Source organism: Puntigrus tetrazona, chromosome 20 (assembly GCF_018831695.1).
Source record: "Puntigrus tetrazona isolate hp1 chromosome 20, ASM1883169v1, whole genome shotgun sequence".
Classification (NCBI taxonomy): Eukaryota; Metazoa; Chordata; class Actinopteri; order Cypriniformes; family Cyprinidae; genus Puntigrus; species Puntigrus tetrazona.
Genome location: NC_056718.1, coordinates 15349522 through 15365659, shown reverse-complemented (window position 1 = coordinate 15365659; position 16138 = coordinate 15349522). Strand labels below are relative to the sequence as shown.

The 16138-nt window shown below is 36.7% G+C and overlaps 1 protein-coding gene across 2 annotated transcripts; it reads right to left on the bottom strand.

Moving 5' to 3' along the window:
- Positions 1–298: 298 nt before the first annotated feature.
- On the bottom strand, positions 299–15963 carry asap2b (ArfGAP with SH3 domain, ankyrin repeat and PH domain 2b). Of its 2 annotated transcripts, none has more exons than XM_043219473.1 (28): positions 15552–15963; positions 10685–10757; positions 9464–9609; positions 9197–9271; positions 8646–8695; positions 8112–8241; positions 7696–7781; positions 7531–7606; positions 7345–7431; positions 7147–7250; positions 6985–7054; positions 6521–6608; positions 6341–6389; positions 6043–6209; positions 5482–5615; positions 5318–5409; positions 4999–5188; positions 4818–4903; positions 4619–4734; positions 4032–4099; positions 3784–3891; positions 3234–3474; positions 3029–3121; positions 2240–2516; positions 2017–2096; positions 1755–1822; positions 821–940; positions 299–740 (listed from the first exon to the last, which is right to left on the bottom strand). In XM_043219473.1, the coding sequence occupies exons 1-28, from the start codon at positions 15675–15677 to the stop codon at positions 666–668; spliced, it is 3075 nt and encodes a 1024-aa protein (XP_043075408.1). In that variant the 5' UTR covers positions 15678–15963; the 3' UTR covers positions 299–665. The 2 variants fall into 2 exon arrangements, with proteins under 2 accessions (XP_043075408.1, XP_043075409.1); XM_043219474.1 differs by having other exon boundaries at positions 9464–10412; positions 15552–15616.
- Between the last annotated feature and the right edge of the window lie 175 nt (positions 15964–16138).

Below are 16138 nucleotides of genomic sequence, written 5' to 3'. Positions count from 1 at the left end.
AATGATTTCTGAAGGATCATGTGACACCGAAAGTTAAAGTAATGCAGTCATAGAAATAAGTTGCATTTTGAAATATAACAAAATAGTCGTTTTAAATTGTAATAATATTTGACAGTATTGGTGTTGAGCATAAAATATTTCTTTTAAATCTAAAAAAAAAATCTTACCCCAAACTTTTCAACTGTAGTATAACTATTAAAATGTGCAACAGTGCTGAGAACTGTTGAGCAACTACTTTAATATTCTGTCAGTTATTTTTCTAAAAAAAATATTTCTAGTGCAGAAAATAAAAGTAGTCTTATAAATGTACAGAGTTTAATGGCTTGTTCGGTAACAGAACTCCGAGTTGCTCTGCAACTGATATAGATAAAAAGCTCTATAGGGATGAGAGTAAGGATCCGAAAATATGACAGTTTATAAAAAAATGGTCCCCGTATAAAGCATAGCACTCATCACAGTTCACACATCATCTCTGCATTAAAGTTAGAGGTATTTGCACATGGAATTGGAATAATTGCTAAAGTGAGCCATTTCCTGAGGTCTTATGTTTTGTGAATGTCCCATAAGCCACCATCCAGTCGTAAGGACGGCGTCTAGTTAAATAATCAGCGCTCTCAGGTTTCTGTCATAAAAAGCCTGTGATCTTAAGACGGCAATGTATGGCATCAGTCAGTGATGAAGTGAACAAACGAGACAGGAAAAACCCCCTTCCTGTTGGGCTCCCCGTCTATGTGTCCCACCTGCAGGACACACGAAAGAGTCATCAAGATCTGGCATGATTCAGTCAGCTGATGTGTAAAAAGCATGACTGTGTACTCACCCACCACTCCTTGTCCTCCTCTCCGTCCACTATTATCACCTCTCCCTCAGAGAAGGTCAGTTCATCTGGGTTATCAGCCTTACAGTTGTATAGGGCCTTTACTCTCTTAGGTCTCTGTTTCTGAAACGGTACACATGTTTTAGATTTGCCACTGAAATAACAATAAAGGATTACATTTTAAAAACTGCCTTTTTTTTCAAAACTTTACACGAATTCCAAAATTGGACAGACAGAATGCAAAATGCTTTACATTTCATGTTCAAAATATCACAAAAGCAAGCATTTGCAAACACTTTTGTCATAATATTGATTCCTGTTGGTATCATTTACAGTAAGTCTTCCTAATTGAATCATGGCCTAATCCTGACTTAGGCTAAGCCCTGTTAATGAATCCAGGCCTTGGTGTGTGTTTGAGTGTCGGGTTTCAAAAATAGTGTGACAAGATTTTGTGTTCAAGCAATTGAAAAAAAAACTGTAATGTATATATTAAAATATCAAGTGACATTTATTTGAAAGAAAAACAACGCTTTGTTTAATATTTGCAGATTGCCAGTTGGTATGATATTATGTAATGCAATGAAATTTCACAAATTTATTACATTTAAAATGAAGTACATTTTTATTAATATTTTTGAATAGTGAATGTTAAATATTGATATAAATTAATATTTTTATTTAGTATTTCATTTTAACAAGTATGTATTAAATTGCTCAGTTGCAAATTGCAAAAGACATTTACATGTAATGTTCCTATTTCAAACAGATGCAGTTATTTTAAACTTTGCATTCATTAAAGAATCCTGAAAAAAATTACAGTCATTACTTGTTTTTTTGCTTGGTATGCAAACGCATACCTTTTTCAAAAACCATCATTCTTACAACTTTTGAATGGTAGTGAAGGTTACTTTTGAGGGGAAAAAGGGCTGTCACTTACAGGTGGGGCTGTCCTGGGTTTGGGAGCAGGAACAGGAACTGGTGCGGAGGCAGATGACGGCCCAGAATCTGCAGAATTTTTTTTAAATAAAAATAACAGTTTAAGCTCATTTTAGCCTAAAAATATATTTTATATTATTATATATATATATATATATATATATATATATATATATATATATATATATATATATATATATATATATATATATATATTTTTTTTTTTTTTTTTTTTTTTATATATAATGTAGAACTCTATTCACCTGTTTTGTCACTTGGTCGGGGGACAGTAGGCGGAGGTTTATTTATATTTGCATCTTTACTGTAAGAGCCAACAGGATCCCTGAGAAATACACAGAACAGTGCAGCTGATATAATGCAGCCAATGCTAAAAGTGCTACAAAAGCAACAACTGAAGTACCTATAAAAACACAGCATCTAATAATCTGTTACTACTGTAATGAAGCTGGAAGGTGACACCTTTACCTAGTGGGGGATTTGACTGGTTTTGGTGCAGGGGCTTTCGGCTGTGGGGGTACAGGAGGCTGTGGGGGTATAGGAGGAGGTGGAGGTTTATATGAAAATGACGTGGGCAACACTGGAGCAGGAGGCACTGTGGGCGCTGGTCGAGCTGGGGCGGGTGGTATAACCGGGGGTGCAGAGGGTACCGATGGAGCTGCAGGCACTTGGGGAAGAGACGCTTTTGGATCTGGAGGAGGAGGTCTTTTGGCCGCAGGTGGAGGTGGCGGAGCAGGGGGGAGCACTATAGGAGAGACCAAACCTGTTATGCATATGCCTACAAGAAAAACCGGCTTGATTTTTTGAACATGGTGCTTGGTTTATGCGGTTTCGTAGTAGTTTAAATTGGCTGACCATCCAGTAGAGCTAGTAGAGCATTATGAAACAACAATGTTCAACAAAACATCTTGACTGATGTTCAAAAGTTTTTTATTTAATTTAAAGAAACACTTTTATTCAGCAATAATACATTCAATTGATGAATAGCGATAGTACAGATATTTGTAATGTTGTAAATTATTTCTATTTCAAAATGTTGTTATTTTGAAATTTCTGTTCATCAAAAAATCCTGAAAAAATGGATCATGGTTTCCACAAAAATATTAGGTAGCACAATATTAATTTACCATTGATAATACATGTAACATTGATAATAAACATTTAGCAATCAAATAAATGCAGCCTTTCAGAATATATGACATAGGAATGATAATCTATCTAAAAATGTGTGTAAGGCTCTACTGAGGTCAGACTCACCATATACTGAAATGTTTTTGTCTGGACTCTGAGGGTTTGAAGGGTCTGAGCACGATCTCTGTCTCCCAACTATCTCCGATGGAGGACTCCACCCTGACAACGTGCACATAAATGTGTTCAATATCTATGTTTATCACATGAATGTACATTTGTAAGCAAACTATTTTAGGATGAAAGCTTTCAGAAATACTTCTAGAATACTTACCCCTTCCTAAGGTACGAAGTGGTGGAATACCCGGCACCCCTGGTAAACCCAAAGGTGGTGAACCAACGTCAAGCATGGTGCCGTACGTTTCATTGCAGATCATGCTAGGAATAAAAGCCCTTTGCTTGTTATTGACCACATTAGCCACGTCCCGTGCCAGAGCGCTCATGTTGGGCATCATGGGGCCAGTTCCTGGAATAATACAGCTAACTGGACGCTCCTCACGCCTGTTGGGAATGGGCTGAAACACAAAGTCAGTGACATAAGGATGAGCCAAAAGGTACCAGTATTAAGTGCTAAATATTCTCTTTGTTCAAATACATTTGTTCTTTATGTAAGTGACTTTTACTATGTAGTGAACAGTGAATGAGACTTAAAATATATGCATGATTGTTTACAATACCGCTTAGATTCTCTCAGTGTTTAAGCTGACAAAGAAAAACATTTATTTGAATCTTTGGTAACATTGTAAATGTCTTCACTGTTACTTGTGATCAATTTAATGCATCCTTGCTGAATTAAGTGGCATTTTTGGATAAAAAGTGTTAACCTTGTCTTCCATCTCATCCTCACTCTCGTCGAGGTCATCGTTATGCAGGCGCCAGTCATACTCCACATGCACATGGACGTTGAACTTCCCTGTTTGTGCCTGAGTCAGCTGTCGCACACAGCACGGAAGAACATATCAGAGAGGAATTTGCATTAATACAATCTCAAGAACTTGCTCTCAAGAAAAGAAAAGAGCAAAAATCAGCACTTCAGGATTTCTGCTGGCATTAAAGATACAAATGTACCCACCAGCTCCTCGCATTTTGCGTGTCTGAGACGCTGTGCCAGATCCAGTGGAGTCTCCCCTGCATCATTAGCTGCAAGAAAAACACATTTATTTTACCCTTTTTTATTTCAGACATGACCAAAAATGCATGGTTTATATCAAGTACTACTAATAAATGACTTGCATTTTGCTCATTTTTTTGCAATTTTTTTATTTAAATAAAAAAAACCAATGTCTTATTTTCAATAAAAGGTATTTATAGATTTTTTTAAATTTGTGTGTGTGTGTGTGTGTACTTGTTTATGTCACACTGTGGGGACCATATGTCCCCACAAGGACAGTAAAATTTGATTTTTTTGCCCACAGGGGTAGTAAATGATGTTTATCTGAAAGTGTAACAAAGCTAACAGGTTCTCTACAAGGGTTAGGGAATAGAAAATTATCAATTGGTCAGTATAAAAGTAATAGATATCTATAGAAAGCCCCCACAATTCACAGAAACAAGTATAAAAACGCCTAAAAAAACGCCCACATAAACCACAAATACCAACATGTGTGTGTGTGTGTAGTTTGAATTCCTGTGGTTAAAGCAAATAATATGAACTCTTACTAATGGTGACAGATGCTTTTCCCCGCAGTAGCAGCTTCATACATTCACTGTTGTCAGTCAAGCAGCAGTAGTGCAGCGCTGTGCTTCCTTTGGAAGTCTGCTTGTCTAAATTCCCACTGCATACACAAATACGTACACATACAGACATGTCAAATGTCTGAATAGCATGGACAATCTTATTTTAGCATCAGTGGAGTACCTGTTCTGTACAAGGAAGTCTACAATATGGAGAGAGTTCCGGTCCACCATTCGTACTGCAAGATGTAGCGCTGTTTCACCCGGTTCCTGTCATATATTACATTGTTAAAAAAAATACTATATGTATTTCGTTCACTAAATGAACCAAAACATAAGGCTAAACAGGTGGTGTTACAACTTACATGTTGGTTAGTTTGCTGAATGGTCTCCATCAGGTCCACTCCTTCAGAATACACCTGGATCAGAGAGAAGATGTCCCGGGACCTCACCGCATCACACAGTGCATGTAACCGGGCTGTGTTATCCGCATACTTCTTCTGAGCGAAGCGCTTCTCCGTGTATTTGGCTGTAATAAAGTCTTTTCGTACCTGCCTAAAGGACAATTGCAAGAAAAATCATTGTAATGAAATTTATAATGTGAAAAGCAAAAAAAGTGCAGATCTTCATTTAAAATATGTATAATGAATTAAAAAAAAGGAAAAGATGAAACTGATTCCTCACATGTCACTAGAAGGGTTAGGTTTGGGGATCTCTGGTGACAGGTTTGCTTCCATGATTTCATTGAACCCTGCATTGCCCACGCTGTTAACAAGCTGCAACCCATTTAAAACCATCACAATTTGCGATTTCTGCTTAAATATGACCTAATTGTTACAAGACTTTACCAGAAGTTCAGACGTGCCCAAGACATCCAGCGTCAGAGACTGTATTCTGGAGAAGTGGACTCCCATTTCCCGATGGATTCCGGAACATTCTATGCAAATCAACACTCCCAGGTTTGTGGAAAGCCATGTTGGATCTGCAGTAACGACAAGTAAAAAAAGGCACTGACGTATAATTTGAATTTCATACAGGGTTATCTTTTCTAAGAATAACTTCGATCTAAATAACAAAACAAGTTCTGCTGGGATGACTAAGTTTCATACAATGCACAAAGAGAAGTGGAAAGGCCAGATGCAAAACAGGAAGCACAGGGTGCAGATTTCATTACAAAAAAACAGTAGAGTGAGCTGAAGCGATACTCGTGCAAAAATGCGTCTTTTAGTTCGTGCAAATAATGCAACAAAAATGTTTCGGTAGTTAATTTTTAATTTAGTCATTACTTAGAATTTATTCAATTACATTTACATCTCGGGGATCAAACCTTGCAGGATTAAAACTTGCGACATTTCAGTACCCAGTCCAGATGTTTCACCACTGGGTTACATCAAACATATATTGCTTACTGGAAGCTCCGCAATCACAGCACACGTCATTGCCGCTCATCTTCTTCACTTCTTCCACAATAGCTTTGGTCAGATCCCGCACAATGTTATTCTCTCCCTCGTTCTGATCGTCCTTAAAGGCGTTGTTCAGCGCCTCCTCTTTACTGTTCTGGAGCACAGACACCCATCTGAGACAGACAGATACACGCAAACAGATGAAAGGACAGAAGCGCTGGATGTCATGAAAACATTCTCGCGTGTTATTTATAAAATCGTGTAAAATTTGTGTGAGCACACACACACTCACTTCCACACTCACATTTGACACTCTGCTTCGTCCTCTGCCTGAAAGTGATACGTTCTGTCATCTAGAAGATGGACGAGAACAGTGAGCAAATAAAAATGACCAACCAACCATATAAGCCATAAAAGACTTTGAGAATACTGGCTCTGAATTTATGAGAGTATTGGAATGTGCTTGTTGTTAAAAGTATATTACGTGATATAAGATCAAAGCATTTTTTCTCATCTGGGTTACGCTTCACTTGGCAGGTTAAAAGGTTCAGGTTTGCTGGCGGTGCGTTGGCCTGCAAGAAAAAAGAGAGATGGAGCAAGAAAGAAAGAGCAGAAAAAGGGTATATTTAGGGGATTTATTACACATTAACAGCAAAGCTCACTGAAATGGGTTATACAGAATTTATTCTGCATATATTAATATAAAGAATTATGTGTTATTTAAAAAAAGTAATACATGTATTACGCATTTAGCAATTATGATTATATTATATAAAATAATTTATTTTACATGCATACTTTTATTAATACCCAAACAAGCTATATTACATTATATATTTTATTCATTGTAAATTTAGTTCTTCCAACATGTTCTTGCCCTCAAACTCTGTAAAGTTGCAATACTAAAACACTAAAATGAGTTACATATAGTTTGTTTTATTCCCCTACCGTTCCATGAGAAATAGTCAATAATCCATTTTTCACAGTGCACTTCCTTTTCTGCCAAACTTTCCTCAGTCTGTAAGGTGAAGAGAAGCCTTCATCAGACAAAAGATCACAGAATATTGACTACTTTAATATGGACACAACTGAAGTCCCAGACATACTCACCCTTCGCTGCGTTTGAGAAGCATCCCAGAGCGCTCAGTGCCGTGGGCTTTATTGCCCTGAAGCTGGTGAAGACTATAGCCTGCATTCTGCTTTGACTGGAGGTCCTTTCACCGCACAAACAAACAAAACAGCAAGATTTAACACTAAATTAAGCAATCGTATAATCAATCACGGTGTCCAAATCCGTTTTGGTCTCACCTCTTTGCACTCTGACTGTAGGGCAGATTTGAGAATATCTCTAAGCTGCATCAGTTGTTTTCTTTCTGCATCTTGTGTCTGCTTGTTCTGCGATTTAAACAGAAACAACAAAAAAGAAATGAACTGCTTCGTTTAAATAAAGAGCATATCTTTAAAAGAGCACACAGCCATATCCAAAAAACATACTGCAGTTAGGTCTGTGGCAAGTTTTTCCATGAAAGGTTTCAGACTGTCCACAACTTTTAACCCATCCTGGAAGAAACTGTGTGGAAATGGGAGACCAATTCTATTAGAAGTCTGAATTAAAAATGAAATGAATTGTTAGTAGGAGAGCATTATAAACCAACATACTTGCACTGGGCATGAAAATATTTGATGAGGTTTTGAAGCAGGTCAGCTCCCTTCTTGACTTTAATTTCATTCACCTTAATGAGATACTAGGGAAAAAAGTATGAAATGTTTGAGTTGCTTACTTTTAATTCCTTTTTCCTACTTTTTACCTATTTGTTAACTATATATTAAAAGAGCCATGATCACAAATTTCTCATTTAGTGAAAATGCATGATGCTCACTCGCTGCACGTGTGAGCATGTCTGAAAAAAGCATGTCAGATTTGAACTTGGGTCACCTAGCAAAATGACACCTTTAATACCTCTTTAGTCATATTTTATATTACCAAGGGTAAGAAGTGAACCAGGACCAAAAAAAAAAACCCATTAAAGAGACACTTTTACTGATGCTGATTGTATGAGATCCACACTCCTTACTTCACACATCTGAAGCTGAAAGAGGCGTCTCTCTTTCTCCATCTCTTCTGCGATCTCTCCTCCGCTGATCTCTGTTCTGATTAGACCATGCTGTTTGGCATGCTCCCGTTTTTCTTTCTCAATCTTGCCCCTGTAAATACGTTTATAGTACTGACATTAAAAAGAAATTACAGCACATGTACTTAACCATGCACAAACATTAGGCTTTCATCAAGGCCTCATAATGCACAAACACACCATATATGTTGGTGCTGTTGTTTACTTAAGGTATGGTCCAACATTGTGATAAGCTCTTCATCCATGCTACAGGCCCAGGACTTAAAGGGATGGTTCACTCAAACATCTGAAATGACTAAACCTCCTACTACCCCCAACCTCCCCTTCCCCTGTATCTCAGATTTAAATAAATTAATCCACAGTTATTACAACTTCATGAGTTTCTGAGGTAAAGTTTAATACTCACTGATTAATCTGTAACTATTACTTCTGTATATTTTTTCTGAGATTGTTATAAAGAGTTTAATGGGTGCTTACAGTTTGGTTTCGTAATCCTTCCATGCTTTATCAAAAGGCTTTTTCAGATCCTGTTGAACAAATGAGAGCACAGTCAACATACGGAGAGACTTAACTGAAATATAAAAAAAAACACAAACCGCTATAATCATTGTATTTGTGAGAATTGATTTTATTTTTAAGTAAATGAATAAATTCTGAACAAAAAAATGTTTTTTTAACTTTAGCATTTTTTTTCATCTGCATATTATAAAGATTTTTGAAGGACTACATTTCAAAATATATAAAAATAATAAAATATGACTACTTTACTGCATTTTTACCAATTTACCAATTCTCACTATTAACTATTAAATATGACTTTTTCCTCAATAATTTGCTGGCTATATATTAATAGTTAGGAAGTTTAGGTATGTGGTAGGATTAAGGAATCTAAAATATGGTTTGCAGAAAAAAATTATTAATATATGCTTTATAAATAATAATAAAAAGCCAATATTCTTGTAATATTCATGCTAATAAGCAACTATTTAATATTAAGAAAAAGATTTCATACAAATGTCATTGCATACCCCTTTGACTCCTTTAAGGTCTCCCTTCAGCAGACTGTCTAGTGGGAAAGTGATGATGTTACTCATGTTCTGCAGCTGTGGGCAGAAGGAAAACATTGGGAGATTCAAAACAAAGTGTTTATGTAATTACATACATCTGTGTGAAAATGCTCTTCATGTAACTCGCAGTGTCTCCTGAAGAGTGCAGTCAGCTGTTTGTGAGCCACAGGCAAAACAAATACAGCTCTGAAATGTTTTACAACAGAAAGATGACAGAGACTTGCTCACCAAGTTCTTAAAGAGACCGGTGAGCTCTTTAGTGAAACCAGCGAATTTGAGGAAGTAATCGGGCATCTCAGGGTCATCTTTGTACACAGTAGTATCCGTAAATCTCTCCAGTGCCTGGATGTACTGCTCCTCATTCTCTACGTGAGCTGAAAACACACCAAAACTGTCTTGTCAGCCATTTATACTCCACATTATTATTATTATATACAAAAACCTGCTTGGTTATCATGGATACTTTACTCATTGCCCAACTGTTGCCTTATAAAGCTCATTTGTTTTATTACACTTTGCTTGACCTTATCTCAGTGGTTCATACGGGCATGAGCAAACTCCTGTCACGTGGGCCTTTTCCCTTTCTACCGCAAAAAACATACTTCCTAGTTTATGTGTGCAGTATTGTAGAAAAAAGCTTAGCAGCCACACTCTCCAGTGACGTGCAGTAAAGCAAAAAAAAATCACTTAGAAGGAACTGCCACTAATTTAATTATTTTAAAAAGTATTTTTAACAATTTAAAAAATTATTTTTATTTATTTTTCATTTAACCAGTTTTAAGAACATCACAGGGAACTCCTTCTGATGTCAATGTGTGCGTAAACCAATGTTATTTTAGTACTACTAACATCATATTTTAGTATTTATTCTTATTTAGATTTTTTTTATGTTCTATTTTTGATACCGAGTAACACATTTTTTCTCTAGATTAGGTTTGTTGTTCAACCAAGTACTCTGTAAATATACTTTACATTTTATTTCATGCAGACTTCAACAATAACATTCACGCAGTAAACTCTGAAAAACAGTATCACTCAAATACTATGATACTCGCTAACCAGCAATAGATTTAAATAAAAACTACATATGATAATCTAGTTCTGAAGAGAGAGAGAGAGAGAGAAAGAGAAAGAGAGAGAAATAAGCAGGTTCTTGCTGGAACAGGTATCGGTGATTCTGGTAGGAATGAGAGGAATGTGTTAGGTAAAGAACAAAACCTGCTTGATAGAATAACAATGACTTGAATCGCACTGTATGTGAAACCAAGGCTATTCTTATATATCTTTTGCCATTGTTTGAAAAAATGGGCTTAACAGAACAATTCTACTGTTATTTATACAGTACAAATATAAAACGTTACTTTCAAAACCAATTACACAATAAAAGTGTAAAATGTGCGCAAACATAATGGTCATAGGCTAATGTATTAAAGTATTTGTAATACTCACTCAGACCAGAGCTGTTTATGGCCTTGACTGACTTCTTTATTTTGTGCAGCACACTGCGGTCCAGATCCAGCGCCTGCAAAACAACACGAAACATTTTCTTGATGTTTTGCGCTGAACCAACCAGTTCCGAATACACAGGATGAAGTAAGATAACAAAATGAATATTTTTTTTTCCACAATGCTGCACCAATAAGACCTGCATCTTTCTTTATTTAACTGCCTTCATGATGTTTAAAAATGATGCATATTCTACACTCTAAGAAAAAATAGCTTACAAAAGTTGCCACTAGTTAGGTTATTTTTTCCAAAAAGTACACATTGTTACCTCATTTACCCTTAAAGGTGCATATCAGTACCTTACATATATATATTAACACTTAAAGTGTATAAAAATATATCATATTAGTCCCTTTGAAAGGATATCACTTCAGTGACAGCTTTCATATTTCGGTAGCATTTTTCGACTATTATTTGCCTATTACCATGCATATTACTAGAATATTAGCCATTTATTAGTGCTTATTCTACATCCTTAATCCTACCCAGCACCTAAACTTAACAACGACCATACTAACCATTAAAAAGAAGAAAATTAAGAATTTATTGAGGAAAAAGTCATAGTTAATAGTTAACAAGCGTTTCCTATTCCAAAGTGTGTAATCCATTCAAATGCATGCATTTGGCCAAAGTGACTTTGCATTCTAAATACACATTTTATCATTTGCTTTCCAAACCCATGACTTTGGCATTGAAAGTGCCATGCTGTTTAAGCTACAGGATTGCCTAATAAACACAACCAACACCTTTTAGTGCATAAAGTAGGTCAAACTATAATAACAATTGTAAAAAGCATTTGTAACCCAGTTTTGTACAGCATTGTGTTTATGCTTCCCTCTCACACTCAGCCTGTAATTTAGCCCCTCATCACTCATGCTGAATCACGCTCTGGGAATTTTGCACAAAAAAGAGTCGTGTGAAGCAGACGGACTTGTGGCCTAAAATCTATGTTTATGCAGGAGTCATGTCTGGTACGAGACCAAGACAAAATCATCTGATGAGGGATAAGCCTAGCGCCCGCCAGCTGACAACACTCCGGCACATTTCCGGCTGTCATAGTCTGTCTGACATTGAGCACTAAAGAAACACTCCACCTTTTTCTGAAATAGGCTCATTCTCCAACTCCCCTAGAGTTAGCCATTCAGCCAATCTCCGGGTTCAGCACTTTTAACATAGCTTAGCATAGATCATTGAATACAATTAGACCAGTAGCATTGCGTTCAAAAATGACCAAAGAGTTTTGATATTTTTCCCAGATAGATTTTCTAGGCTGATATGACTAGGAACTATACTCTCATTACAGCGTAAAAATCAATGAACTGATATCACTGCACCTACTGTGGCAATGTTATGGCAGCAAACATCCTTGAATATTACGCCAGAATAAGAGTATAGTTCCTAGTATATGAGCCTAGAAAATCGCAACATCGCAACTTAGTACATGAGTTAACTCCAAAAGTGTCAAGTTTTAAATAGGAAAAATATTGAAACTCTTTGGTCATTTTTGAACGCGATGCTACTGGTCTAATTGGATTCAATGATCTATGCTAAGCTATGCTAAAAGTGCTATCACCAGACACGGAGATCAGCTGAATTGATTCCAAAAAACCTAATAGGGAGGTGGAGAATGAGCCTATTTACAAAAAAAAAGTGGAGTGTTCCTTTAAGAGTATTATGATGGAAACGTTTAAGACCATTCAAAGGGTTGAGATCAGTTACATTTTCTTTTCTTTTTTTAAGAAATTTTTATTCAGTAAGGATGCAGTAGATGGACTGAAAGTAACAAAGGTACAAGTGATTTATATTTCAAATATTTCATATTGATGTCTCAAAATTTAACTTGAATGAAGAATCCTGGAAATAAAATGATTAAGGTTTCCACAAAATGGATTGGATTGATTTCTGAATGATCCTGCGACGCTAAAGACTGGAATAAAGACTGCTGTAAATTAGGTTTTCCACCAAAGGAACAAAAAAAGGAAAGTTATTTTAAACTGTACTAATATTTCACAATATTTTGATCAATGTAGTGCAGCTTTGCTGAGACGCAACAGAGCTAACATCTGTTCATTATTACAGTCTTTTTCACCTCCTTTTACACAACATTTTTACTTGTCACACAGTTTGTGAAACCTGATACTCAAACGCCAGAACCACACACCAAATCTCCAAAACCATACACTAGTTCTTGGCCTTTGACTGTTTCATGCTGTTCATTTCATAAAACACTTTTTGCTAAACATAACACACAATATGTAAAAGGGAATCGACATTGTGGCAAAGGTGTCTGCGAGTGTTTGCTTTTGAAAGTGTGATACTTTGAATGCAGTGCTGCATTTTGCGAGGCATGGAATAATGTAATTGAGTAACATTCGTAAAGTATTTTGTTTAACAACAATGACGAATCGCCGTAGTTATTTTTAAATAGTTACAATTAAAGATGTTTTTATAATTAAATAATCACTGGCCACTATTTTCATAGTCCACTATTTTAAGTACTGTACACCCATATTTACATCTCTATTCAAATGCTATAATTGCCTCGTTTGAAAGAACTGTACAATCTGAGCTGGTTCACAAAAAAAAAAACAAGAGTGACCGAACAGGGCCGCAGACCCATAAAAAAAACTGTGGAAAAACAGTGAGCAGACGTGTGTGTGCGAGAAGGAGATTAGATGGGACAAGCTGGGACAAGAAATGGGACAGCCATCCCGCCTTAGCCTTAAGGAATGAGAAAGATGAAGCGAAAGAAATAGAGAACAGAATAAGAGAGAAAGAGATGAGAGATATTAGCTGCACTGGGGTTTCCATCAAAGGCAAGTCTCAGCAGGACACCGCGCACAGGGATGGAGGAACCGGAAACGACAGCGAAGAGTTTACCGACTGCCTTCTATACGGCATCTGTGGGTGTGTGCAACCCTCCTGCTGCAGAACATGCACAAATATTTAAGAGGTTTGGCTAAAACAACCAAATCGTCTGACACCTGCAAACAGAGTCCAGCTCCAGTCTTTACATAAACCATGAACATCTGTTTACCTCAGCTACTTCCTCCACCGAGGCTAAATGCAAATGGGGCGGTGCCAAAGGGCAACTCATAAAGAGTGCTTCCCTCTGTGTATCCCAGTCACACGAAAACGCCAGTTACTCCAAGGGCCTGAGGCAGTGGATTTTACTCACGCCTGCTTTCCAAAAAAATCCCCATGTCCTTGACACACTGTGGGTGTGTTTACAGTTGCAGTTCAGTTCTCTTGATTCCGTGTGGTCAAGACCACCAAACATAAATTATACATTTATGCCTATTTCGCTAAGCGTTCTCTGAGGGTTTTTTTAATATTTAACCTTCTATGATGTATATTTTGACGTTGAACGAAATCATCAAAAGTCAACGTTTTAGTTCAAGCTCAAGTCAAAGTGCAAAAGAAGTAAAAGAGGAAGAGTTTCGGGGCTACTTTAAAATACAGGGTCATTCTTAGACGTTAGTAAAGTTCAACGAGATCTGCTTGCGCAAAGCCCTTTTATATTTCCATTGAAGAAGTCACTGCAATTTTGAAACTAAAACAAACCTTTAGAAGAACTGCAGAACACATATAGTTGTTCCTATTCTTCAGTTGTTCCTATCAGTCGTGTGATTAAGCACAGTTTTTATGTCAGACAAACTAAATTTTGAGGAAAACTTTTACATTTAATTACATTCACTTTACATTCAATTTAAGTCCATATTTACTGAGCAACTTAAACAGAAATAACTTACAATGTTTGGAGTAGATAATCTAACAGGCTGCTGTGAAGTTTGATCTTTGATGAAGCACTTGAATTTAAGTTTTTGGTCAAAGTGTTGGCAAATATTTGTTGTTCGTAATTAATAGATGTATTAGCTCCATATATTTTTTCGATTATATTTAAATGTTGCATTATGTTTCAATTAGTGTTCCCTACTGATACGCTTCTTCCATTTTAGTGGGTATGTGTTACTATATAAATTACTATATAAATTACTCTATATAACCTTCTCGGTTTGCTCAACAAACTGATACACAAGTTATACATCACTATTACTGCATGTATCGTTAATAACCAGCTTAACTTAAAATGCTTATTGAACTTAGATCCACAAGCAAAGAACATTTTAAGTTAATAAAACACGTTTTTGACTTTTCTGATTTTTACGGTATATTATGGCAGTACCAATTTGAATTCAATGTTAATTATGGCACAGCCAGCATGTCACCAATGCCACGACAATTCGTATGATACTTTGTATTAGTTGAGATCTTGTAAATAGTTTTAAACGATAATAATTTTAGCATAATAAAATCTTTGTTCTGTTTCTGTAATAACTGGACTTGTTAGTAACAGCTCTGTCACCTCTCTGTTAGCAGGCCAGGGGCAGGCCTGTAAATCAGTCCATAAAACCCTCTGCGTGCATTTATTATTAGGAAATCACTGTTAATGGCAAATGTGTGTCATAACAGGTTGATTGCGTAACGTTGTGGCTTATAAAAGGCTGAAATTGCTATCAAATTATGAGTGGCGTCAACATAACAGCGATAAGACGTTGCATGAACCCATGAGAAACATGGGCGAGGTTCACTTCCAACACTGGATACACTGGGCTCTGGTGCTACAAGAAGGAAGTCATTTTCCAGACTCCTTTTGTAAAACAGACCAATTTATAATATTTACTGAAGCAATGTTCTCAAGTTACCACACTTTCTGTAGTACAAGTATACAGATACAGACATAACTTCGTACTTCTAGCGAGTCTATAAACGGCGTTCTTCTGTTATTGACATTGTAAAGGTGTTTTACCTCTTCCAAAGCGCCAACTGTATTCCTACAGTGAGCCATGCGCGTGCAGAACACTGATGTTGTTGGTGCTTTATAGTCGTCATTGGTAATGTCCATGAACTCCGGTACTGTCAGTTGATCAGGCATGATTATTCCCTTTAAATGGACACTAAAACCAAAGTTTGAAACGTAAACTGTATTCAGCGGTGTATTTTAATAAAAGTTGGCACAAAATCCGTTTCAAACTCGGTCCTTGTCAGTCATTCCTTAAAGCGCGTTGTTTAAAAAGTCCCGAAAGTAGTCCAACCAGGTCAAAAAGAAACAGCGGCGAAGCGAAGCTTAGTCGTCTTTGAACAGGAGAGTTGAACAGCTCCATCACACGCGTAACTCACCAGAGTAACACTTCTGGATTCCACCCACTCGTACCTGTACAGTAGAATTTGACTGTACATGCGATTTGTAGGCGGAATCATATCGCCCGTCAATCAAACCCATGCCTCCAATGAGAGAGAACCCTTGATCTGGCTGTCCAATCAGAGTTTAGGGGCGTAACCTAACGCCGAAAACACGAAAAGATGAAAAAATTTTAATAAACGCTTTTAACGTAG